The sequence below is a fragment of the Dryobates pubescens genome, chromosome 3, assembly GCF_014839835.1.
Source record: "Dryobates pubescens isolate bDryPub1 chromosome 3, bDryPub1.pri, whole genome shotgun sequence".
NCBI classification, from domain to species: Eukaryota; Metazoa; Chordata; class Aves; order Piciformes; family Picidae; genus Dryobates; species Dryobates pubescens.
Window position 1 is genome coordinate 2,090,218 of NC_071614.1, and position 25,458 is coordinate 2,115,675.

At 51.1% G+C, this 25,458-nt stretch overlaps 1 protein-coding gene across 2 annotated transcripts in view; it reads right to left on the reverse strand.

Annotated features, from left to right (window-relative positions):
- Positions 1-25,458, reverse strand: part of NKAIN3 (sodium/potassium transporting ATPase interacting 3) — a 154,900-nt gene that overhangs the window by 13,993 nt on the left and 115,449 nt on the right. For both annotated transcript variants that reach the window (XM_054180192.1, XM_054180190.1), the window contains exon 4: positions 22,123-22,320. In XM_054180192.1, the coding sequence (XP_054036167.1) occupies positions 22,123-22,320 (198 nt within the window). The remainder of the gene's footprint in view (positions 1-22,122; positions 22,321-25,458) is intronic.

Here is a 25,458-nt window from a genome sequence, read left to right on the forward strand (position 1 = left end):
AAGCAAAGTGTGGCCAGCAGGTCAAGGGAGGTTCTCCTCCTCTACTCTGCCCTGGTGAGGCAACATCTGGAGTGCTGTGTGCAGTCCTGGGCTCCCTGGTTCAAGAGAGAGAACTACTGGAGAGAGTCCAGTGGAGGCTCTGAAGGTGCTGAGGAGCCTGGAGAAGAGCAGCCTCACAGGGGAGTGGAGGGCAAGAGGATGGGGCCAGACTCTTTTCAGTGGTGCCCCTAGCAGGGAGGTTGGAGTAGATGATCTCTGAGGTCCCTTCCAACCTGAGCCATTCCATGATTCCCACAGCAGCTTCCACAAACACCTCCTCCTCAGCCTGGGTTTGTGTCTCTTGTGCCAGTGAGGGGAAGGGATTCAGCTCTTTAGGATCAGGGGATGGAAACCCTGCTCCTGTGCTTGCCATATGGACCCAGTGCTTTCTTCTGGCCACCCCCAACGAAGAAGATCACCTCAGTGGGCAAGGAAACCTCTTCAGCTGCACTGCCCAGGCACATCCCTGCTTGAGAAATGATTGTCTGTGCAGCTGGACACAGCTGGTGCTACCTGAGAGCCCTGCTAAGCCTGCCCAGGAGAGGTTCCTGAAATAGCCTGGAGATTAGTGCTAAGAAAACTCCTTTCTCTCTGCTCCATTCAAGAGATCTAATTAAAGCAGCTCTTCTGAGGGTGCCACGGATCAGTCAGCTGAGGAGGAGGTAATTTAATCGTATCTAGACAGGTCTAAGCTCCTTCAGAGCCACACAGATCATTCCCCAGCCTGCTTTCTGGCTGGGTGTGCAGGAGGAGCTTCACAGGCAGCTCCAGGAGCTGCTCTGCAGATGGAAAGCTCGGCCACAGAAGGGAGTTTGGGGGAGCTGAGGTGAATTAAGTGAAGCTGTGAAATCAATGCAGGTAAGATAAAGTGCATTAAATCCCTGTGTGGCCTTGCCCATTCAGGAAGAAAGTGGCCCCTGGTTCACTGCAGCTTAATCCTCCTCCAAGGGATTAATATTCCCCACGGAGAATGAAGCTGCAGGAGGCTAAAGCTGAGTCAGTGGTGAATGGGAGCTGTCACCACGCTGCAGCACAGTCCAGCTGGAGCTCCCTCTCCAAGGCTTTCACCTCTCTGGTGTTTCAGGAGTGTGGTTGTCATCCAACTTTCCTCTCTCTCTCTCTCTCTGAGCAGGCTGCAGCATCCCCAGCTCCCTTGGCTTTTCCTGGGGTCCAGTTTCCTGGGGTGCTGTTCACAGAATCAGAACTGTCCAGGTTGCAACAGACCTTTGAGTTCATCACACCCAGACATTGCCACAGCCCCTAGCAGCTGGACACCACTTTGTGGCCCTGCTGCTCTGAGCCAGCTAAACACAAACCAGCTCTGGATGAGGCTGGAGGTGGCTGGCACCAAGCTGTCCTGAGCTACCAAGCCCCACTGTGCCCAGCGGTGTCTGCAGCTGGATGGGACCTCGAGCCGTGGTGGGGCTCTGTGGCAGGGGGGTTGGAACTAGGTGATCTCCAAGGTCCCTTCCACCTGAAGCCATTCTGTGCCTCTGTGACACCTACAGCACAACTGTAAAGTGGGGAGAGAGTCTTCCACAGGTGAGACCTTTCCAGATCCTTCAAGAGAGTTCCATCCCTCTCTCCCTCCCCCCAGGTTCCTGGCTGGAGTGACTGAAGCCTCCTCTTTGGCTTTTACTGATGGACACACTGATCAAATATTTATTCCAACAAATTACTTTTGCTGTCTTGATTAACCCAGCTGCTGGTTAATTAATAACACTGTGGTCACATGAACCCACCCAGCCATCACCTTAACTGCTAGTCTGCAGTGAGCTGACTGATGGCCACTGCCTGGATTCCTGATGTTGGGAATGTTCTTGGCACCAAGTGGCAGCCTTCAGGGTGTGTCCCCTGGTGACCACAGAAAACCCAGCTTGGCAGCTCTTCACTTGCTCAGCTTGGCTTCCAGGAGTCATTCCAAGGGGCCAGTGGGGTGGTTACAGCAGGATGGCCAAGGCATCAAGTGTCTCTAGCACCTGAAACTCTACATGGGAGCCTCTGGCTTGATCCAAAGCCATTTAGATGCCAAACTGGGCTTGCCTTGACCATGTTGAGTTTCAAGGCATGGAATCCTGGAATCCCTGTGCTGTACAGGGGACTGCCTTGCTTCTCTGCAGAGCTCAGGGAGGTTGTGGGGGTGTTGAGGGCCAGGCTGGATGGGAACCTAAGCAACCTGGGCTGGTGGGAGGTGTCCCTGCCCATGGCAGAGGGCTTGGAACTGGATGATCTTCAAGGTCCCTTCCAATCCAAACCAAACCATTCTGTGAGTCTGTGCATCACTAAAACCAAAAAGTGTTAGGCAGGGTGAGGGGTGGGATGGCATTACCTGATACTTGTGTCTGGATTCACCACCTGAAAACAGAGTCATAAAGGCACAGAATGGTTTGGAACAGAAGGGGTCTGGAACTGGATGATCTTTAAGGTCCCTTCCAAGCCAACCCATTCTATGTATCCCTGCATGGGGACACCACTGATTGCTGCTTTCCATCTGGACACTGAGCCACAACTCTTGGTGGTGGCCACCCAGTGTTCTGAGAAGCACCAAACCCCTTAGTCCTTCAGTGAGTTGCTGACAAACCTGGCTCAGCTTCTCCAGGTCACAGCAATGAGCAGGCTCAGGGGATGGGAGGCAAGTGTCACAGGGCTGGAAGGGACCTCTGGAGACCATCAGCTGTCACCTAGGCTAAGCTGGCAGAGAGTGCAGTGAGGAGTGCACCAAGGCCTCTCTGATTAGTGGCACATGGATACACTCCCATGATGCTGTTATCAAGGCTTTTGATGCATAATTTATGTTCTGCTGATAGCCTCAGGTAGAAATCAGGCAGCAGCCTCTGGTAGCTTTCTTTTCTTTCCCCCTCCTGCACAGCCAGAGAGGTCCCTGGAGCCTCTGAACACTTTAGTCCAACTAAAACCTCTAGGCTTAAGCTATGGACATCTGCATGAAATATAAATGCCTGGCTGAAGAGAAGTGAAATTAGATTATATCAGTGTCCATCATTAAGCTGTGGGAAGCTCTGAAAACATGGAGGAAATTAAAGCCCCCAATCAGCTGAGCAAATGTGTGAGGGAGAATTGCTTTACCAAATGAACAATGCTGCAAGAGAGCCTAAGAAAACCAGGGACCAAACTCGGTCTCAGATGTGCAGTGCCTCACAAATTAATGGCTTTTTATACTTGCCACTTCATGTGGATTAACCTGTCCTCAGGAAAACAAGGACAAGTGCAAGAGAAAGTGGGAAGGGATCACTGCCATGGAGGCTGCTGTCTGCAGGCTGGAAGTGTTTCTGATCCAGTGGGATGATTTAGGTCATTTTGATGTGGTTCTTGCTGCTTGGCCTTGTCACCATCACCTTGTGACTTCCAAACACACCCTCACAGCCTGGGACTGCTTTCCTGCCACTGCACAGTGAATGTGCCCTGGCTGTGTAAGGTCACAGGAAGCAGCACCCAAGGCTGCCAGGTCCATCTCCAAGATCAGGTGCAGCAGGACACTTACCACTGCTGAGCTACTACCCAGAGTTTTGCAGACAGCAGCACAGGAACATCCAAAGTAACTAAATGAACCTTCAACAGCCCTGGCTGCCAGAGGAGGTAACACAGAACCCCAGCATGGCTGGAAGGGACCTCTGCAGATCATCCAGTCCAACATCCCTGCTGGAGCAGGGTGCCCTCGAGTAAACCACCCCAGACCACATCCAGGTGGGTTGGAATGCCTCCAGAGATGGAGACTCCACAACCTCCCCAGGCAGACACCACAGGTAAAACAGATTTGGAGGATTCCTCCAACCAAAAGGAGAAGACAACTGACCTCCACACCCTGCCTTCATGCCCCCCTGCTCCACACTGCTGAGGCTGCACCGCAGATCCTGGGGTCAGTTTTGGGCTCCTCACTCCCAGAAGGACACTGAGGGGCAGGAGCCTGTCCAGAGATGGGCAACAAACCCTTGTCTGGGAGGGAGCCTAAACTCAGCCTGCAACCACACAAGCTGCACTGGGGCCATGCTAGAGGGGCCTTTGCCTCCCACTGTCACTACCAAACCAGCCTAAGGACGTGGCTGGTGTCAGGGTGACAGCAAACCTCTTGTCCCACACCCTGCATCTGGGAGCTCACATTTAGATTAGAATAGAATAGAATGGAATGGAATTAGAATGGAATGGAATTAGAATAGAATGGGATTAGAATAGAATGGAATTAGAATGAGATTAGAATAGAATGGGATTAGGATAGAATGGAATTAGAACAGAATGGGATTAGGACAGAATGGGATTAGGACAGAATGGGATTAGGACAGAATGGGATTAGGATAGAATGGGATTAGAATAGACTAGACCAGGTTGAAAAAGACCTTTGAGCTCATCAAATCCGACCTCTCACCCAGCACCATCTGATCAGCTAAACCATGGCACCAAGTGCCTCATCCAGGCTCTTCCTAAACACCTCCAGAGATGGTGACTCCACCACCTCCCTGGGCAGCACATGCCAGTGGCCAATCTCTCTTTCTGTGAAGAACTTCCTCACATCCAGCCTGACCCTCCCCTGGCTGAGCCTGAGACCGGTTGAGATGTTGCTGGTGGCGAGAGCTGGAAGCGCGAAGGGCTCTTTCCCTCCTGCTGCCATCCCAACCACTCATCACACAATTTGATTGCAGAAATAATAAGTTCCTGTCAGAGGATCAAAATCTTAACAGAGCTTTTCAAATTCAATTACAAGATGAAACCACCACGAGTACCAAAGGGCTCGAGGGGCTTCTCATTAGGGCTGTACAGCAGCGTGACAGATTGTTTGCGGTGTGCCAATACTGAGTCCTGCTTCTGCTGGAGTCCCCCTTGCAAGGCACAAATCTGCAGGCAGCTGAACTGCCTTCCCCCCCCCCCCCCTTATTTTTTTTTCCCCTTTGTGAGCCAATATATGGAGAGAAAAAACAAGAAACCATGATGAAAGTTGTTATGAATCCAGACAGGGCATAACTTTGTCTGCCAGCTCTGACTGGAGTGGAGGAGATGCAAAGCAGCAGCAGGTCGCTTCAGACTCTGTGCTGGCTACTATGTGGGCAAGGCTCAGTGACTGTGACAGGAGTAGGAGGGACATGGAGCTGCTGGAGTGGGTCCAGAGGAGGCCACCAAGATGATCAGAGGGCTGCAGAACCTCCTCTGTGGGGACAGGCTGAGAGACTTGAGGCTGTTCAGCCTGGAGAAGAGAAGGCTCCAGGGAGACCTTAGCACAGCCTTCCAGTACCTGAAGAGGGCTCCAGGAGAGCTGGGGAGGGACTTTTGACAAAGGCTTGGTGTGACAGGATGAGAGGAAATGGATTGAAGCTTGAAGAGGAGAGATTGAGGCTGGAGATTGGGAAGAAATTCTTTCCAGTGAGGCTGGGGAGACAGTGGCACAGGTTGCCCAGGGAGGCTGTGGCTGCCTCCTCCCTGGAGGTGTTCAAAGCCAGGCTGGATGAGGCCTTGAGCAGCCTGTGCTGGTGGGAGGTGTCTGTGTCCATGGCAGGGGGTTGGAACTGGGTGATCTTGAAGGTCCCTTCCAACCCAACCCATTCTATGATCATTCCTGGCTGCAGCTGCTGTGCTTTCCTGTGCCCTGCTGCCCAAACCCAGTGCACTTGAGCATCCTCTTGCTGTTCCTAACTGCTGCTGCCTGTTCAGATGTCTTCATCAATCTCTTCATCATTGCTCCTAAGGAAGTCTGGGTTGTTGTTTTGGGTTTGCTTTTTTTCCTGAGGATCCAGGCTGTTCAAAGCCCATTGGTGTGTTAAAAGTCTGATTAAACCTTCAGTATCTCTGACAAGCCTAGCTGTGGGGATTCCAGATTAACCATCTGGAATCACTTCATCTTAAACAGTATTAAAATGATGTTTCAATGAAGCCAGCTCTGAATGCTGCCACGTTTAGAAGCCAATAAATGCCAGCCCAGGAGCAGCTTTTACTCAGGAAGAAATGACTCCTCTCTCAGCTGCAACACCTAGGGAGGTTATTGCAGAGTTTGTGGAGATTTATCTCAGCAGCTTTAACTATCCACTGTGGACAGTGGAAGTGTCATGTTTGTATTGAGCACTTCCCTAAAAGCACACTATAAAAATAAGAGCTCCAACAGTTGGTTTAGGGCCTTGTAAACCCTCTGCTGAGCTTATTTTCAGGAATAGGAAAGTTTTTCCTGCACATCAAGACAGGGTTTTTTTGGTCAGCTGTTCTTCTGTGAATGAATCAGTCCCTGGGGCAGTCCAGTGAGAGCAGTTGTGCTCCCCTAAGGACCCCAGACATAGAATGGTTTGGGTTGGAAGGGACATCCAAAGCTCATCCAGTCCAACCCCCTGCAGTCAGCAGGGACATCCTCCACTAGGTCAGGTTGCCCAGAGCCCTGTCCAGCCTGACCTTCAATATCTCCAGGGATGGAGCCTCAACCACCTCCCTGGGCAACCTGTTGCAGTGTTCCAGCAGCCTCCTGGTGCAGAACTTGTTCCTCACAGCCAATCTCAATCTGCTCTGCTCTCATTTCAAACCATTGCCTCTTGTCCTGTCCCTGCAGCCCTTTGCAAACAGTCCCTCTGCAGCCTTCTTGTAGCCCCCTTCAGGTACTGGAAGGCTGCTCTAAGGTCTGCCCAGAGCCAGAGGGCTCTTCCAGCCTTTGTGATTCTCTGAGTCCTCCTTGGTGTCTCCTGTTGGTACTGAATAGAAGCTTCTGGTAGGTTTTGATGCTTGATTCTTTTTCTCATCATTCTGGTCAAATCCAAACCATATTTAGAATGGAATGGAATGGAATGGAATGGAATGGAATGGAATGGAATGGAATGGAATGGAATGGAATGGAATGGAATGGAAAAGAAATAGGAGTAGAATAGAAATAGGAGTAGAAGAGAAATAGAATAGGAATAGAAATAGGAATAGAATAGGAATAGACCAGACCAGACCAGGTTGGAAGAGACCTTCGAGACCCATCATCCAACACCATCTCCTCAACTAAGCCATGGCACCAAGCACCCCCCTGTGATGGAACACAACCATTGTCTCTCCTATTTCTTTTCACATCCATTATTCCTCTGCTGACAAGTTAATCTGTGGGATATAGAACCCTGAGTACCTTTACTTTGAATCAATAACCTGCAGAAGAGACACAGAACCTCTGGAACTCCTTCTGCAAAGGGTTTATTATTCTTTGAACTCTCTTAATAGAGCTTTCCTTTCAAATAGATGACCTCTGATCTCAAGCACTCCTCAGCCTTCAAGCTTCCTCCCCCTCCACTCCCCTCTCTCTTTCTATTTATTAAAATATGGATCAAAATCACATTTTCCTCTGCTGCTCTTTCATCATGACTTTGAAGGAGTGTGAAACTTTCCCAGGAAATAAATGACTCTCTTCATTTTCCAGCAGATACTCAGATAATGAAAACGTTTTCATCAGTCATGTCTGGGGAGAGTTGATGGAGAGTCTCTTTGCAAGCAGAAGGAAACAGCCACATTCATTTCAGAGTTCCACAGATCAGCCATTCTTTGTCCTCCCATCTTCTTCCCACTCTCTAGCTCTGTGTTTGTGGAAGCACAGAATGGTTACTGCTGGAAAAGACTGAGTCCAGCCATCAGCCTAAGGCCACCATGGCCCTTAAATCATAGAATCAATAAGGTTGGAAAAGACCTCAGAGATTATCAAGTCCAACCTGGCACCCAACACCTCCTGGCTACTAAACCATGGCACCAAGTGCCACGTGCAATCCCCTCTGGAACACCTCCAGGGATGGGGACTCCACCACCTCCCTGGGCAGCACATTCCAATGGCTAACAACTCTCTCTGGGAAGAGCTTTCTCCTCACCTCGAGTCTAAACCTCCCCTGGCACAGCTTGAGACTGTGTCCTCTTGTTCTGGTGCTGCTTGCCTGGGAGAAGAGACCAACCCCCACCTGGCTACAGCTTCCCTTCAGGGAGTTGTAGACAGCAACAAGGTCTCCCCTGAGCCTCACCTTTCTTGCACACCTCCAGGCATGGGGACTCCACCACCTCCCTGGGCAGCCTCTTCCAGTCCCTGACCACTCTTGCAGCAAAGAAATTCTTCCCTGGCACAATTCCAGGCCATTTCCTCTCCTTCTGTCACCTGATGCTAGGGAGAAGAGACCAACCCCACCTGGCTCCAGCCTCTTTCAGGGAGCTGTGGAGAGCCATGAGGTCTCCCCTCAGCCTCCTCTTCTCCACACTAAACACCCCCAGCTCCCTCAGCTGCTCCAGCCCTGTTCTCCAGAGCCTTCCCCAGCTGCATTGCCCTCCTCTGGACACCAGCCCCTCGATGTCTTACTGTACTTGCAGTGCACTCACACCGCAATACCTCTTCTGACTGCTTTGAATTCAGCTTACCGAGGTTAAGCCCCAACCTTTCAGTACCTCAGGTGCTGTGTGCTGGGGAGGGAAGCTGTCCCTCTCTGCAAGAAGCAGACTTTGCCTCATAGTTTTTATCTGCTGCATAAAAGCAGTTTGGATTTTTCTTGCCCATAAAAACCCAAACAACAAAACAGGAGCAGGAAACAGCTGCTTGGTTTTATTGCTGCTGTCTCCACGCACATCCTTATGAGAGGAATCATTTTCCTCCTTCCAGTCAGCACCAGTGGTCAAATGGAAGCTGTGAATGGCACATAAAGTAAATAAGAGGGGAAATTTGGTTGGGTAGAGCAGAGGTCTAGGATATGGGGACAATAATGGAGCTCTAAAAGTGCCATATGGTGACTAAAAGGCTCAATTTGTTTCAGAAGTGCTGCATTACACCAGATAAAAGACATTTTCCATCAGCCCCTTTGTATCTCAGCTTTCTAAATCGACCTCACTTTATTCCTCCAGTCATTTACATATTTCCCTGTTGTTAATAGCAAATATCAGAAAGCTCAAAATTGCCCAACTTCAATAAAAAAAAGGAAGAGAGAATGGCAGCTGTGTTCTTCACGAGGCTGCCAATGTATGGAGAGTCTCAGAGCTAGAAAATGGAGCTATTGAGCTTCTCCCCCGAGAGAAACACAATCAAAGGCACTGTAGGGATGGGGACAGCAGTGACCTCTACCAGCAGGACTCTCCAACAGGCAGCAGAGGATTGTCTCAATCAGCCAGGCCAGCAGATGAGTCATCTGCATCTTTCCTGTGCTGATGGACAGATCCAGCCTCATAGATTCAGAGAATCACAGAATGGGTTTGGGTTGGAAGGGACCTTAAAGGTCATCCAGGTCCAAACCCCTACCATGGGCAGGGACACCTCCCACTAGCCCAGGTTGCTCCTCCAGCCCACCCCCTGCTAAAGCAGGGCACCCACAGCAGCTTGCCCAGGAGCACAGTGCCCAGGGTGGGGTTGGAAGCTCTGCAGAGAAGGAGACTCCACAACCTCTCTGGGCAGCCTGCTCCAGGCCTCCAGCAGCCTCACACCGAAGAAGTTTCTCCTCCTGCTCAGATGGAACCTCCTGGGTTCCAGTTTGTGCCCATTGCCCTGTCCCTGGGCACCACTGACAAGAGCCTGGCTTTGCCCCCTGCCTCTTAGCTCCTGCTGAGCATTGCTCAGAGCCACTCTGGGGCTGCTCTCCTGCAGGCTCAACAGCCCCAGGGCTCTCAGCCTTTTCATGTCAGAGAGGAAACTGCAGACCCCTCATTCAGAAGGCTTTGAAGCAGACTCCTCTGAGCCCATCTGGCTGCTGAGCACAGGAGCTGTTATTTTAGCCTCTGTGATTTCAATGGTTTGTTAATTTTTACCTTCCCTTGGAAGAAAACAGAGCAATGACAGACAGAGAGCAGGAGGGCACAGCCGGCCCAGGCTCTTCTCACTTCTCCAGTTTCCCCAAGCACCTTCCAGCCTGTCTGCCCCCAGGGCTGCAGCAGACACAGGCAGGCAGATTGGGAAGGTCTCTTCCAGCCATAGCCATCCTCTGGCTGTAACCCACAGTGTGATTTCAGGCTACATTAGAGTGCTGCAGCATGCTCTGCACACAAACATTTACTACAGGGTAACTAAGGCAGTAGCAGAGGATAAGTACAGTAGTAGCACTGACATCTCTGCATCTCTCCTACAGCCTCACAACTGTTCCCATGCTGAGCTCCCTAAGAGGGAATCTCTACCTCCTGCATATTTCATTTGCAGCAGAAGTAATTGGGAAATGGATTTGCCTCTGGCTGCTCTGCAGAATATGGGCAAATGGCATTTGCTGGGAGTGCTGCACAGTGCTCCCTTCTTGTTAAGGAGCCTCTGAATGGTGAAAGTGACTTCTAGTCATTCCCTCAGCAGCAAAATAACATCATGAGGCAAGATAATATCTGTTATCAGATCAGCTTTCAGACATGAAGCAGGACTCACACACCTGGAACCTTGCTTGCTCTTAGCAGCTACAAGCATTGGTCTGGTTTCTGCTGCCTGAGCACTGGACAGGCTTTGTGGAGGGCTGGGGAAGAGCCTCACAGGGGCCAGCAGACAAACGTCAGCCAAGCTTGGACTGGACCAGACTTAGGGAGGCCCTGGGGTGATGAGAGCAGAAGCAAGCCAAGAAGGAAGGAGGTGTGAGTGAGGCTCAGCTCTCAGCTGAACTCACCACACAGTGGGGGAAAACTCTACATGAGGCATCTGGGGAGAAGGAAGAGTGGGAAGAGCCACCTCACGATGCCTTGTGCTGTGCAGAAGGGCTCTGACCACTGCCACGTGGAGCACTCTCCTTGCAGAGCTGCCTGACTGTGGCAGGTGATGATGTTTCTCTCTGCTAAGCACCAGCACCGTGTGGAGAGGTACAAACAGAATCACTCAGCCAATACACTAACATCAAAGAGCCTGATCCAGGAGGTGCTCATCACCCTCTGAAGATCCTCAGGTTGAAGATGTTCATCAGAGAGATGAGAGAAAAGTCACTCAAGACACTACAAAGGCAAAAAACACCAGAAAGGATGATAAAGATAGCATCAGTTTGCCCCAGATTTTACAGCACATCACCTGAGCAGCAACAAGCAGCTGGGGGGGGGGAACTCTGCAGCCTCTTTTTGCTTGCAAAGAAGGAAAAAAAAGAAGAGCAAAGAGCAATTAGCCCTAACATGAGCAGGTCTGAAGTGGCCCTGTGCCAATTACTGTCTCCATAGATGCACAGAGGAGTAAAGTCAGGAGGGTGGGAGTGTTCCAGAGTGGGTTCTTAATTAGCAATGCTCTTTCACTTGAGTGGAGACACACTAACTGCAGCAAACTGGTAGCCCAGAACTGTCAGGCTGGATTAGGTGTGCACAGCAGTGCAGGTACTGACGTGGAAAGGAGCTCAGCACTGACTGGGCAGGATGTGAGCAAGAAGCATCTTCTATCTGGGCTCTCCTCCAGAATGTGAATGGACTGCTTAGAGTCATGGAATCAGAGTGGTTTGGGTTGGAAGGGACTTTAATGATCAGCTAGTTCCAACCTGCCTGCCATGGGCAGGGACATTTGCCTGCATCCACTCTTCAGGGTGGAACACATCAGAGAATCATTAAGGTTGGGAAAGACCTTGAAGATCATTAAGCTCAACTTTCTACCCAGCACCTCCATGACCACTAGACCATGTCCCAGAGTGCCACATCTACTCATTTCTTGCACACCTCCAGGGATGGGGACTCCACCACCTCCCTGGGCAGCCTGTGCCAGTCCCTGACCATTCTTGCAGTGAAGAAGTTCTTCCTAATCCCCAACCTAAACCTCCCCTGGTGCAGCTTAAGGCCATTTCCTCTTGTCCTGTCACCAGTTACTTGGGAGAAGAGGCCAACACCTGCCTCACTCCAACATCCTTTCTGGAAGCTGTAGACAGCCATGAGGTCTCCTCTCAGCCTCCCCTTCTTCAGGCTCACCAATCCCAGCTCCCTCAGCCTCTCCTCATGAGACCTGCTCTCCAAACCCCTCACCAGCTTTGTTACCCTAATCTGATTGATCAGCAGCAGAGAAAGAAGTCAAACCAGGAACACAAATGTCTCAGCCCTCAGTTTAGAACAACTGCCAAAAGAGAAACCCAGTCCTGAAGCTGAGAGGTGAGAGAGAAATGGGAAGGGAGCAAATTCCTTGCTCCCCAAAGAAAGAAGATTTCAATCTGGTTTATGACTAAAGGTTAACCATAGAATCATTTTGGTTGGAAAAGACCTTGAGGATCATTGAGTCCAACCAGGAAATTGTTAAATCATGGCAGAGGCAGATGAGGGCAGCAGGGACATAACTCTCAGATGGAAGACATTGACATGAAACCTGAAGTGAGCACTGAGTGAGACCCCCAGAAATCAAACCAATTCCCCACTTCAGGACCAGGGCAGCTCTGCAGACCAGAAGGCTCAGCCAGCTGGCAGCTGGCATCCTTGAAGCCATTGTACCTGTCAAAATCCAACCAATAAAGTCTGATTTGATTCTCCTGGGGCTTGGTTTTTATTTGTCTCCATTCCTTTCCACCAGGATTATTGCTCAGTCAGAACCACTCATTTAAAAACTGCTAATCCCCAGAGCCCAGCTGATGCTGCCTCGGGTCAAAGAGCAGAGCAGCTCCTACCTTACATCCTCTCCAACCCCAACAGATGCTGCATGCATTGGCTTTGAGAATTAGCTGCTCACAGACTACTTCCTCCTGAATGATGTCCCCCAAAACAGTGCCTGTGAGTCTAGAGAGCAGGCATCTGTGCTCCAGAGCCAGGCTGTTAGCTGTGTGAAGCAGTACCCAAACCATCAGGGGGTTTTCCTTTGAGCTGGCATGGTGTGCAGGATAAAACCTCCCCATGCTGGCAGAAGGAGTAAATCCTCTGTGGTTGCCTCATAAATATTGATAGGATTATTCAGTCCATTGTGTGGTGAACAACCAAATGCATTCTGACCTAAGCCAGCCTGCTCCTGTGCTGATGGAGTCTCTCTGACACAACACAATCACAAAACAAAGCTTCCTTGTCTAAATCCCTACCTGAGCTCCTCCAAGCACCAGGAGCTGGAGCTCAGCAGTACAGAACTGCAGCTGTCCTGGGACCTGGCAGCTCACAGGTCAGAAGTGCACACATCCTCAGGGACAAAGATGCAGGCTGCAGAGCTTGCAAACACAGACGTGTGTGCTGTAAGGACAAGGAGAGAGGGGATCCTGCCACTCTACTCTGCTCAGACCTCACCTGCATTCAGCTCTGGAGCCCTCAGAACAGGAAGGACCTGGACATGAGGGAGAGGGTCCAGAGGAGGCCATGGAAATGACCAGGGGGCTGGAGAAGCTCTGCTGAGGGAGCTGGGGGTGTTCAGCCTGGAGCCTTCTCTTGAAGGCTCCAGGGAGACCTTAGAGCAACCTTCCAGCACTTGCAGGGGCTACAAGAAGGCTGCAGAGGGACTGTTTGCAAAGGGCTGCAGGAACAGGACCAGGGGCAATGGTTTGAAATGAGAGCAGAGCAGATTGAGATTGGGTGTGAGGAACAAGTTCTGCACCAGGAGGCTGCTGGAACACTGCAACAGGTTGCTCAGGGAGGTGGTTGGGCTCCATCCCTGGAGATATTGAAGGTCAGGCTGGACAGGGCTCTGAGCAAGCTGCTCTAGTGGAGGATGTCCCTGCTGACTGCAGGGGGTTGGACTGGATGCCCTTTGGAGGTCCCTTCCAAGCCAAACCATTCTATCACACATCCTCTGTTTTGGCTCCTGCTAGGGAATTCCATCACCAAGTAAAGCCAGCCCCCAAACCAACTTAACTCTATAGATAACAAAGAATATTTTTATGACTCCATTTTATATTCCAGATGAAGATGGCTCAGGTGCAGGCTGTGAATCTCATTCATTCATTCATAGAATGGTTTAGGTTGGAAGGGAACTTAAAGCTCATCCAGTTCCAACCCCCTGCCATGGGCAGGGACACCTCCCACCAGCCCAGGCTGCTCAAGGTCTCATCCAGCCTGGCCTTGAACACCTCCTGGGAAGAGGCAGCCCCAGCCTCCCTGAGCAACCTGTGCCAGTGTCTCCCCACCCTCACTGGAAAGGATTTCTTCCTAATTTCCAGTCTCAATCTGCTCTCCTCAAGCTTCAATCCATTGCCTCTCATCCTATCACTCCAAGCCCTTCTCAAAAGTCCCTCCCCAGCTTTCCTGTAGCCTCCCTCAGGCACTGGAAGGCTGCTCTAAGGTCTCCCTGGAGCCTTCTCAGCCTGGAGAAAGGTCAATTTAAGGTCCTCATGACTGGGGCAAGGTTTGCTGTTCCTGACAGGTGGAAACAGACTCAGCCCTAAATGACTGCTGTCTCCTTGTATCTGTTCTGGTTGTTCCCCACCATTCAGTTTATTTGCTGCTGCAAGGCCTCTTTTATCACAAAACCACAATCTGAGCCAGGGAGTGAAATGCTGATTTCAGCCACAAATTAGGAACTGAGAAAAGAATAAGAGATGAAAGGAGTGGGGAAGTGAATCTGTGCTGTGCAGATGCACTTTCATTCTCAAGAGCCTCTGTTTCCTCCAGTGAAAGGAATTCCACCACCCCCAAAGAGAAAGGGATTTAATTCACCATGGAAATGTGCAAAACTTTTCAAGGCAAGGCCTTTGCATATGCTAAAGGCACAGCTGATGCTCCATGTAGAGCATGACTTTTATCTTTATTGTTTGGAATATGTTGGAGCAGAAGAATGGCTGCACTCCAACTGCCACTTCAAAGCCCCACAGATAATCCTCCCCCCACACATGCACACACACACACACACACACACACTCTGCCTGCATCTTCAGTTCTGCTCAGGCTTTATTCCCTGAACAGCTTCTCCACAGCCTTCCTCTAAGGCCCAGCTTGCCTGCACCAGGGTTAGTCACCCCCTTCCAGACCCACTGGAGGATATTTCTATTTGCTCTCTGAGTGTTTGTGTTGTTTTGTATGATGAAGTGCTTCAATTTCTCACTGGATGGAAGTCATCAATCTCCACCATGCCCACAGGATTTTCCCCCCTCTGTAGCTGCAGGGCCCCTAAGCTGTGGAGCAGGTGCTGGTGCTGGCTGTGATTGTTTCTGATGCATGTGACAGTCCTTGTCACTGAGCCTGAGATGCAGGTGGCAACAGAAGCAAGGTCAGACTCCTCTCTGCAGGAGCAGGTTTTGTCTGTCCTGGTCCCTGAGCCTGAAACAAAACATCCCTGGGAGCAGGCAGCGTGTCCCCAGCTTCCTCAGCACCCAGCTGCAGGCTCCAGGGGCTGCTTGTGGCTTGCTCAGAGGAGGGGAGGAACGGCAGCAAAAGTTCCTTCATTCACTGGCAGAACTTTTCCAGGTGAGCAGCCTGGTCCCTCTTCATCTGCCACTTCTCTCCATGCCCATTTTGCAGCCCCTGAATATCTTCTCAGGCTCTGAAGGCAAGCCCAGAACATACAGCCCCAGTTCTGGTGGTGTTTAGTGCTGAGAGACTCTCCTCTCCTAAGGCAGGATTGGCACAAGGATGTTATGGAACCACAGGATCATTTGGGCCTGAAAAAGACCTTTCAGATGAAGTCCAACCTTTAACCCATCCCTGCCAGGTCACCACTAAAGCATGGCCCTCAGCACCACACCTACACAGCTTTGAAACCCACCCCCAGGGATGGGTTGAGAGTATGAAGATGAAAGTGAAGCAGCTGGCTTGGAAGGGATTATGGATCAAGTGCTTCTCAATGTCATTTCTCCTCAAAGCATTTCAAACACAGAACTGAATGTCAGTCAGGAGAGCTTTGAGGAAAGCCTTCTTCCAGGGACTTTATTCCCTCAGTTGATTTGATGTGTAATGGAAATCAATGCCAGAACCCCAGGATCCCAGGGACTGGAAGGGACCTTTGGAGATCACCCAATCCAGCCCCCCTGCTCCAGCAGGGCACTCACAGCAGCTTGCCCAGGACCATAATTCCCAGATGGGTCTGGAAGCTCTCCAGGCAAGGAAACTCCACAGCCTCTCTGGGCAGCCTGCTCCAAGGCTTGACAAACCTTTGGGGGCAGAATTTGCTCCTCATTTCCCTAGGTGCAGCCTGAGGCCATCTCTTCTTTTGCTTCTTCCTTGGGAGAAGATTTGGGGAGTGTGAAGTGGGCAATTCTTGGCCATTAGCATGGAATGGTTTGGGTTGGAAGGGACCTCCAAAGAGCATCCAGTCCAACCCCCCTGCAGTCAGCATCCTCCACCAGAGCAGGGTGTTCAGAGCTTTGGCCTTCTGGGCTGCATGTCCAGCTTCTCATCCACCAACAGCCCCACGTGCAACCCCCTTAGTGAGGAGTGTGACCAAGAATGAATGTTTAAGAGCAGCCTGGAGGAGATGGAGAAGGTGTTTCAGCCACCACCCACGCAGGACTGCAGAAAACCTCCTTGAAGAAACACCCAGGCTGCCTGCTCTGAGCCACCTCACCTGTGTGAAGGCATCAGGTGCATTAGAAGTTAATCAACAAGATAAAAATAAATGAAGCCAATCACCAGCAAAAATGGAAGTGATCATGTCCTTTGAAGAGGCTATTAAATCAGCTGCCACTTTCTGCTGTCATTCACAGTGATTGTCAGCAGGAGTTCACCCAGGAGGCAACGGGAAGCCAAGGTGAGGAAAGTTCCACCTTGCTAGGAATGAGCTGAGGTTCTTCAGCCTGGAGGACAGGAGGCTGAGGGGAGACCTTCTGTCCCTCCACAGCTCCCTGGAAGGAGGTTGGAGCCAGCTGGGTCTCCTCTTCCCAGTAAGAAGCGATAGGATAAGAAGAAATGGCCTCAGGTTGCACCAGGAGAGGTTTAGGTTGGCCATCAGAAGAAATGTCTTCACTGAAAGGCTTCTCAAAGACTGGAGCAGAATGAGCATAAAGGAAAACATTCTTCACTGTGAGGGTGGCAGAGCCCTGGAGCAGGCTGCCCAGGGAGGCTGTGGAGTCTCCTGCTCTGGAGGCTTTCAAAACCTGCCTGGCTGTGTGATTTACTCTGCTACAGACCACCCAACCAGGGTGAAGAGGTTGATGAGCTGTTCTGTAGGCAGCTGGAGGCTGCCTCAGGATCACCAGACCACGTTCTTATGGGCAATTTTAACCTGCCAGATACCTGCTGGGAACTCAACACGGCAGAGAGGAGGCAGTCTAGGAGGTGCTTAGAGTGCATGGAGGACAGCTTCTTATCCCAGCTGCTGGGTGAGCCTGCCAGGGGAAGGCTCTGCTTGACCTTTTTACAAGCAGAGAAGGGCTGGTGGGGATGTGGTGCTTGGAGGCTGCCTGGGGTGCAGTGACCATGAGATAATTGAGTGTTCAAGATGCACTCAAGCTAAGAGGGGCAGCAACAAAACCTCCACTCTGGACTTGCAGAGGGCAGACTTCAGATTACTTAAAGAACCTTAGCTTGGGAAACAGCCCTTAAAAACCAAGGGGTCCAGGAGGGCTGCTCCTACTTCAAGGAAGACCTCTAGAAGGCTCAGGACCAGGCTGTCTGTAGGAGGGTTGGGCATTCACTTCTCACAATGTCCCTTTGTCAGTGATGCTTTCTGTAGAGAAGTGTGACTGAGATTTCCAAGGCAGCTGGAGCTGCTTTTCCCTCTGCATTTGCCACCATGGGGAAGATGCAGCCTTGTCCTGTCTGTCCTTCATGACACTTGTCTTGTGACTCACAACAAGAGACTCTCACTTCCCAAGCTGCTCCTCTTCAGAGCTGATTGATAAGTGAATGCATTTTCCAGACCTGCTTTATTGCCTTCTTTTTTACCTCCTTTCCTTATTTCTGAAAGGAAGCAGTGAGGGGGAAAAATGGTCTGCAAATGAGGCACAAAACAGAGATTTATTGGATGAGGAGAGCAGACTCCAGGGGCCACCAGGTAACATCAGTGTCATTAGCATCATATCATCTGGCTGAACAGCTCCTGCTCCACCACCACCACTCCTGCAGCCAGCCCAGAGCCGGGGGCAAGACCCTCACCAGCCAAGAGCTGCTCCCAGAGGAGCTCAGCCCCAGGCAGCAGCCCCAGGCAGCACCCGTGGGGGGGATTGGAGGAGTCATCAATGTTAGCCCTAACAACCGGGGGGCCAGCAGGCCCCCCGGCCTTTGGAGTCACCACCACCAGCACCCAGCGTGCACCAGGGGCACTCACCAGGGATGAGAGGAGGATACTCAGCCCAGATGGGCTCAGCTTGGGGCTGCTGCCCTTCCTGGGGCTGATTAAATAGGGGAGTGGGTGGGGAGGGCAAAGTGGCCACAGCTGGGGGGGGAGGAGACTGCAGCAGAGCCCAGGTGCCCTGGGTTTGAGGGGGCTAGAGCAGCTTGCTCAGAGCCTTGTCCAGCCTGACCTTCAATATCTCCAGTGAGCAACCTGTTGCAGTGTTCCAGCAGCCTCCTGGTGCAGAACCTGCTCCTCACATCCAATCTCAATCTGCTCTGCTCTCATTTCAAACCATTGCCCCTCAAATTTCAATCCATTGTCATCCCCCCTCCTCCCCCCATTGCCAGGGGGGAGTTAATTTGGGGCAAATATTGAAAAGAGAGAGAGAGAGAGGAGAGACATTTTCCCTGTCTTCCATTTATCTCCAATCTTCCTGCAGACTTTGTTTGTTTGTTTAATATTAAGAAACTCCAAGAAATTAAAATAGGAATTGACTTTTTTTCCCCCCCCCTTTTCCCTTTACTCTAAATATTAGTCCTGTGTATAAAACCATTTCTGGATACCCACAGCCAATTGCATGGAGTTAGCTGGGGGGGGTTGTGTGTGCAATATTGAAGAGCTGCCATGGGAAATGGAAAACAAATCAATACCAGGGACTGCAAAATGTCTACAACAATTCAGTCCTCTTATTGATTAGTTGACAAGGGGAAGGTACAACTACATTGCCAGGGCTTACATTGCTGTCCCCCACCCCCTCACCTTTAGCCAGCTCTGATGGAGAATCTGCAACCAGCAACCTGACCTGCAATGGTTCCAGGGATGGGACATCTCCCACCTCTTTGGGCAGCCTGGGCCTGGCTCTCACCACCATCAAGGTAAGAATTTTCTTCCTTCTCTCCAGTCTGAATCTTCTTTCAGCTCAAACTATCACACCAGCTCCTGCTAAAACGTTCCCCCCCAGCTTCCTGGCCCCTTTAAGTCCTGGAAGGCCAGCAGAAGGTCTCCCTGGAGCCTTCTCTTCTGCAGGCTGAGCAACCCCTGACACTGTATTGTCCTTTCATGGCATGCTAACCCTTAGGGGTGAAGTGAGAACATCTCATCCCCTACCGTGCCAGAAAGGCAGAGGAGAAGTTTCTCTGGCAAAGGTTTATAAAATGCAGTGTTGGGATAACCCAGCCTGCAGGCTGGAGAGGAGAAGGCTCCCAGGAGACCTGCTCCTGGCCTTCCAGTATCTGAAAGGGGCTGCAAGAAAGCTGGGGAGGGACTTTTGAGGGTGTCAGGGAGTGGTAGGACTGGGGGGGATGGAGCAAACCTAGAAATGGAGAGAATCAGATTGGATGCGAGGAAGAAGTTGTTCCCCATGAGGGTGGTGAGAGCCTGGCACAGGCTGCCCAGGGAGGTGGTGGAAGCCTCCTGCCTGGAGGTGTTTGCAGCCAGGCTGGATGTGGCTGTGAGCAACCTGCTGCAGTGTGAGGTGTCCCTGCCCATGGCAGGGGGGTTGGGACTGGCTGAGCCTTGAGGTCCCTTCCAGCCCTGACAATTCTATGATTGACTTGAGCACCCCTCCAGCTGAACAGATCCTTCCTGCCACCTCCTGCTTTGCTCTGTCCTGCAGCACAAGTTGCAGCTGGCCATTTGCCCACCATGGCTGCACAAAGAGGAGGGAATTCCCACAGTGCTGGGAGCGTTCCTGGCACCCTCACCCCATCACTCCTGCTGCTGCACGGGCAGGACTTCAACCTGCTCCAGCCAGCACTCTCCCCACACGGTTCCCACGCACGGCTTGGCCAGGAGAACAATCCCGTGGGTGACCTGAGCACACCAGCCTGTGCTGGAGGCTGAGAGGCTGAGTGGAGATGTGAGCTGTCCTGAGCCAGCTGGCCCCAGCACCCAGTTTCCTTGGCACACTTAACTGCTGTGTGCAGACCCAGGCTGTCAGTCTTGCAGGGCACAGACTCACAGTGAGCACAGCATGCAGCTCCCAGCTTGCCAGCAGAGTTTTCAGTGGTTTGGGTTTTTTTTGCTTCTACTTCTGGTCTGAAAACTTCTTTGCAGTCTAGAAAAAGTGAGACCTGTTTCTGGCCATGCTTTGTGCTTGGTCATGTTCAAAGCCATTCCCCATTGATCCGTGTCTGGCTTCACCCGAGGCAGGCAGGGTCACTGCTTTTAACCCCCTCCCCATGTGGAAAGGATTCAATATCCTTCATCTTCCTACACCACATCTTTGCCTGGCCCCACACTGCAGTGCAGCCCAGGTGGTTCTTCTGTGAGAGGTTTCCTCATCTGTATGCCCAGAGAATCCCAGCAGGGAGGGGTTGGAAAGGACCTCTGGAGAGCATCCAGTGCAAAGCAGGACACCTCCAGCAGCTTGCCCAGGAGCACAATGGCCTGGGGAGGGTTGGAAGCTCTCCAGAGAAAGAGACTCCACAACCTCTCAGGGCAGCCTGCTCCAGGCCTCCAGCAGCCTCACACCAACAAAGTTTCTCCTCCTGTCCAGGTGGAACCTCCTGGGCTCCAGATTTTGCCCTTTGCCCTGTCTCTGGGCACCACTGGAAAGAGTCTGGCCCCATCCTCTTGCCTCCACCCTTTAGGTGTTGGTCAGCACTGAGAAGATTCCTTCTGGGGCTGCTCAGCAGCCCCAGGGCTCCCAGCATCAGCCAAGTGGAGATTTCAAACAGACATCACACACCTGGAGCATTCATTTCCCCCCATGCCATCACATTTCTCTTGATTTCCCCCCAACTTAAATAAACCCTTCAACCCCCCCAATCCCTTCAGACTCAGGATGAAGGATTTATTGTGTCCCTTCAGACCCACAGTTATTGTTTCCCCCATGAAAAAAAAAAAGGATTGTTTTATCATTATTATTCTTTGTGTTATTTTTGTAGGGGGGCAACTGTACAACAAGCAGGCAAAGAGCCTCACTCAGCTCCAATTAAACCACCCTCGAGAGTCTGCTCCCTGCAGCAGGCTCTGGAGGAGTCACAGCTGCATATAAAACCATTTTTGTGACACACAGCAGCAAGAAAAAGGAGAAGATTTCAATCAAAAGTCACCTCTCCAAAGCAGGGAGCTGCTGCTGCCAGGGTGTAATAGATCTAGACAGGTATCCAATATGTACCCCTGGAGGGATTTCTCCTGATGGAGGCTCTGAGTCCCTACCAAATGGAAGCTCTCCCCTTGTGCTCCTTTGGACAAAGGTTAGCACGAGGAGATGGTTTGTTATGCCAATAAAGTTTCTGTTAGGCTGTGAAATGCTTTGTTAGGCTACTACTGCTCCACAGAAAAAGAGCCAAGGGAATGGAAATCAAGGAGCTTGTAAGGTCCAGAAAGGAGCTGGCTACTTTTAGGACTAGCTACTAGGAAAAGAAGGAAAGGAAAGGGAAAAGGGAAGGGGGGAAAAAGGGGAAAGGGGAGAAGGGAGCAGGGAGGGGGAAGCTGTTGGTATGTTGGTAACCCCCTGGTCTTGTCCAGGGGGGGTTTATGTGCTGCTTGTAAATGGTAAAGATATATCAATATCATATTTTTTTGCACACATTCCTTGCATGCCCTGTTTGAGACTGGAGGTTTTGCTTGTAAACAGAGCTTCATTTGCTTTCCAACTGAGCTGCTCTGGCAGTTTGAGGCTTGGGGGGAGGTTAATTTCTGGGGTGTTCAGCCTGGAGAAGAGGAGGCTCAGGGGAGACCTTATTGCTCTCTACAACTACCTGAAAGGAGGTTGCAGCCAGGTGGGGGTTGGTCTCTTCTCCCAGGCAAGCAGCACCAGAACAAGAGGACACAGTCTCAAGCTGTGCCAGGGGAAGTTTAGGCTGGAGGTGAAGAGAAAGTTCTTCCCAGAAGGAGTAATTTGCCATTGGGATGTGCTGCCCAGGGAGGTGGTGGAGTCACCATCCCTGGAGGCTTGGCTGAGGCACTTGGAGCCATGCTTTAGTTGCCAGGAGGTGTTAGGTATCAGGTAACCGGTTGGACTGGATGACCTCTGAGGGCTTTTCCAACCTGGCTGGTTCTATGATTCTATGAATTTCAACCCAGCACAGAAGCCAAGAACAAAAAGAGAAAGGGGAACTTACAGAGAGGAGTATTTGGATGGCACTGTGGATGACCTCCAGGTACTGGAAGTCGATGATGCAGCCTGTGACAGAGACGTAGGAGTAGTCCTCCAGGACGCCAGGGGCGGAGGGACGCAGCACCCTGCGGACGCAGCCCGGCCCGTGCTCCCGCCACCACGAGCGGTGCATCGAGATGTTGAAGGTCATCAGGTCGGTCTCCTAGGAGGCAGGGAGGGGGGGAAAGTGTGAGAAACCCCCTCCAAAACACCAACCCACCTGCTTTGGTGTTATTTAAGGTAAAGCAGAGGAAATTTAATCGTAGGAACACAGAGTCATAGAAATGTGGAAGGGTTGGAGGTGGAAGGGAAACCAACTCAGGTGCTCACAAGAGAAGTGTTGGCATGGATTCACAGAATGCCTTGGGTTGGAAGGGATCTTGAAGGGCATCTCTTGCCCTCTCTGTGATAATGGCTTCAGGTAAAAGGGACCTTGAAGGGCATCTGCTGCCCTCTCTCTTTGTGATATCCTAGAATGGCTTCAGGTAGAAGGGACCTTGAAGGGCATCTGTTGCCCTCTCTCTTTGTGATAATGGCTTCAGTTGGAAGGGACCTTGAGGGGCATCTGTTGCCCTCTCTCTCTGTGATAATGGCTTCAGGTAGAAGGGACCTTGAGGGGCATCTGTTGCCCTCTCTCTCTGTGATAATGGCTTCAGGTAGATGGGACCTTGAGGGGCATCTGTTGCCCTCTCTCTCTGTGATAATGGCTTCAGGTAGAAGGGACCTTGAGGGGCATCTGTTGCCCTCTCTCTCTGTGATAATGGCTTCAGGTAGATGGGACCTTGAAGGGCATCTGATGCCCTCTCTCTCTGTGATATCTGTGGTAGTTTTAGGCTATGCTTTCATTTGCTTCCAACTGAGCTGGTCTGGCAAAGTTAATGTTGGGGAGTGTGTGGAATTTCAACCCATCACAATGTGATAGAATGGCTTCAGGTAGAAGGGACCCTGAAGATCATCTGTTGCCCTCTCCCTGATAGCCTAGAATGGCTTCAGTTGGAAGGGACCTTGAAGGTCATCTCTTGCCCTCTCTCTCTGTGATATCCTAGAATGGCTTCTGTTGGAAGGGACCTTGAGGGTCATCTGTTGCCCTCTCCCTGATATCCTAGAATGGCTTCAGTTGGAAGGGACCTTGAAGGTCATCTCTTGCCCTCTTTCTCTGTGATATCCTAGAATGGCTTCAGTTGGAAGGGACCTTGAGGGTCATCTGCTGCCCTCTCTCTCTGTGCTATCCTAGAATGGCTTCAGTTGGAAGGGACCTTGAGGGTCATCTGCTGCCCTCTCTCTCTGTGCTATCCTAGAATGGCTTCAGTTGGAAGGGACCTTGAGGGTCATCTGCTGCCCTCTCTCTCTGTGCTATCCTAGAATGGCTTCAGTTGGAAGGGACCTTGAAGGTCATCTAGTTCCAACCCCGCTGCCACATTCAGAGACACCTCCCACTAGACCAAGCTGCACACAGCTTCCTGCTCTTAAACTCTTCCTGGGATGAGGCATCCATGATTTCTCCTTGTGCATGCTGGAGTGTGGATGTGTGGTGGAGTCAGCATCCCTGGAGGAGTTCAAAAACCATGTGGGCATGGCACTTGAGGACATGGTTTAGTGGGCATGGTGGTGCTGGGTTGGTGGCTGGACTGGATGAGCTTAGAAGTCTTTTCCAACCTTAATGATTCTCTTTCAGAAACTCTTTCTTGAGTAGGAATTGGGATGTTGTGTGTGGGTTGGTGAGCAGCAGGCACTGGGAGGTGGCTATCACACCTCTGGGAATCAAATGTGCTGGCTGTAGCATGGGTGTCACAGCTTGCTTTGCCCTCCAGAACTGGTTTCCCTCCTTTATTTGTTTGTTTTGTGTCTTCAAGCTTTGATCATCGTTCCCTGCTTTGCTGTTTGTGCTTGGCTGCTTCACAGCCCAAGGCAAACAAGCCAAAAGGGGTAGAATTTTCAGCTTAGGATGTGGTCAGTACAAACACCTCAGAAATAAACTCTTTCCTCTCTGTTTGGCTGTTGCAGTGATTAAAGAAACACTGTTTGGCTTGATGGTCCTCACTTGATGCTCATAGAGGAGCCAGATGTTCCTGTGTGGAGGCTGCTGGTGGTGCAGGGAGAGAAGGAAATCAGTTAGAAACAGTTCAAATTCATCAATTAAAACCCAAAGGGATGCTTGAAAAAGTTAAACTCTTGTTCAGAGATTACAGAGAGAGGCTGGGAGAAGAGCTTTTCCTAATCACTCCTCCCTGTGTCTATGTCCTGAGCTCTCCAAGCAGGTAATGATGGCCCAGCAAAGAGCGCTGGCAGAAACGCAAACAGAACCTCCTGCCCCCTCAGCTTGACCTCTAAAATATCACCCCACAAAATGGCAGATGTAAGCTGTTTGAGCTGATAAATGTTAAGCTGCCAATCAATAAAAGCAAGCCTGGCAAAAATCAATTTGTTTTCTTTGCTTTCAGCTGCTGGAGCACAGCCCTCCCAAACTTCTTGGAGGCTCTCAGTCCATGGAGTGATTGAGTGTGCCAGGCATTAAAGTCTAACCCCTTGCCTTTGTCCTCATTTACAGAGGTTTAGGAGATTAAAAGAATCTTTGCCTGGCTCTAGAGGTTTGAAATTTCAGTGAACTTTGCAGAAGCATAGAATTGGTTGGGTTGGAAGAGCTCTCTGAGATCATCCAGTCCAACCAGCAACCCAACCCCACCATGGCCACTAAACCATAGCCCCAAGAGCCATGGGCACAGGTTCCTGGAACACCTCCAGGGGTGCTGACTCCCCCACCTCCCTGGGCAGCCTGTGCCAACCCTTGACCACTCTTGCAGCGAAGAAATTTCTCCTAATCTCCAGCCTAACCCTCCCCTGGCACAACTTGAGGCTGTTTTCTCTTTTCCTATCACTTGTTCCATGTGAGAAGAGCCCAACCCTCACCTCCCTGCAACCTCAGGGAGCTGCAGAGAGCAATGAGGTCTCCCCTCAGCCTCCTCTTCTCCAGGCTGAACAACTCCAGCTTCCTCAGCTGCTCCTCACCAGCCCTGTTCTCCAGACCCTTGATCACCTTCATTGCCCTTCTCTGGACACCCTCCAGTCCCTCAATGTCTTTCATGCAGTGAGGAGCCCAAAACTGAGCCCAGTACTTGAGGGGTGGCCTCATCAATGAGGCTCTTCTGTGCTTCAAACTCCTAACCTCTCTCTTGATGTTAATTCCACCCCTCAGGCCCTGTGATCACCTTTCTCCTGATGCAGGATCCCACTGAACTGTCAGAGGCTTTTTAAGCCTTCAAACAATGCAGAGGCTGTGTGCTGGCTGCCAGCCCAAGGATTC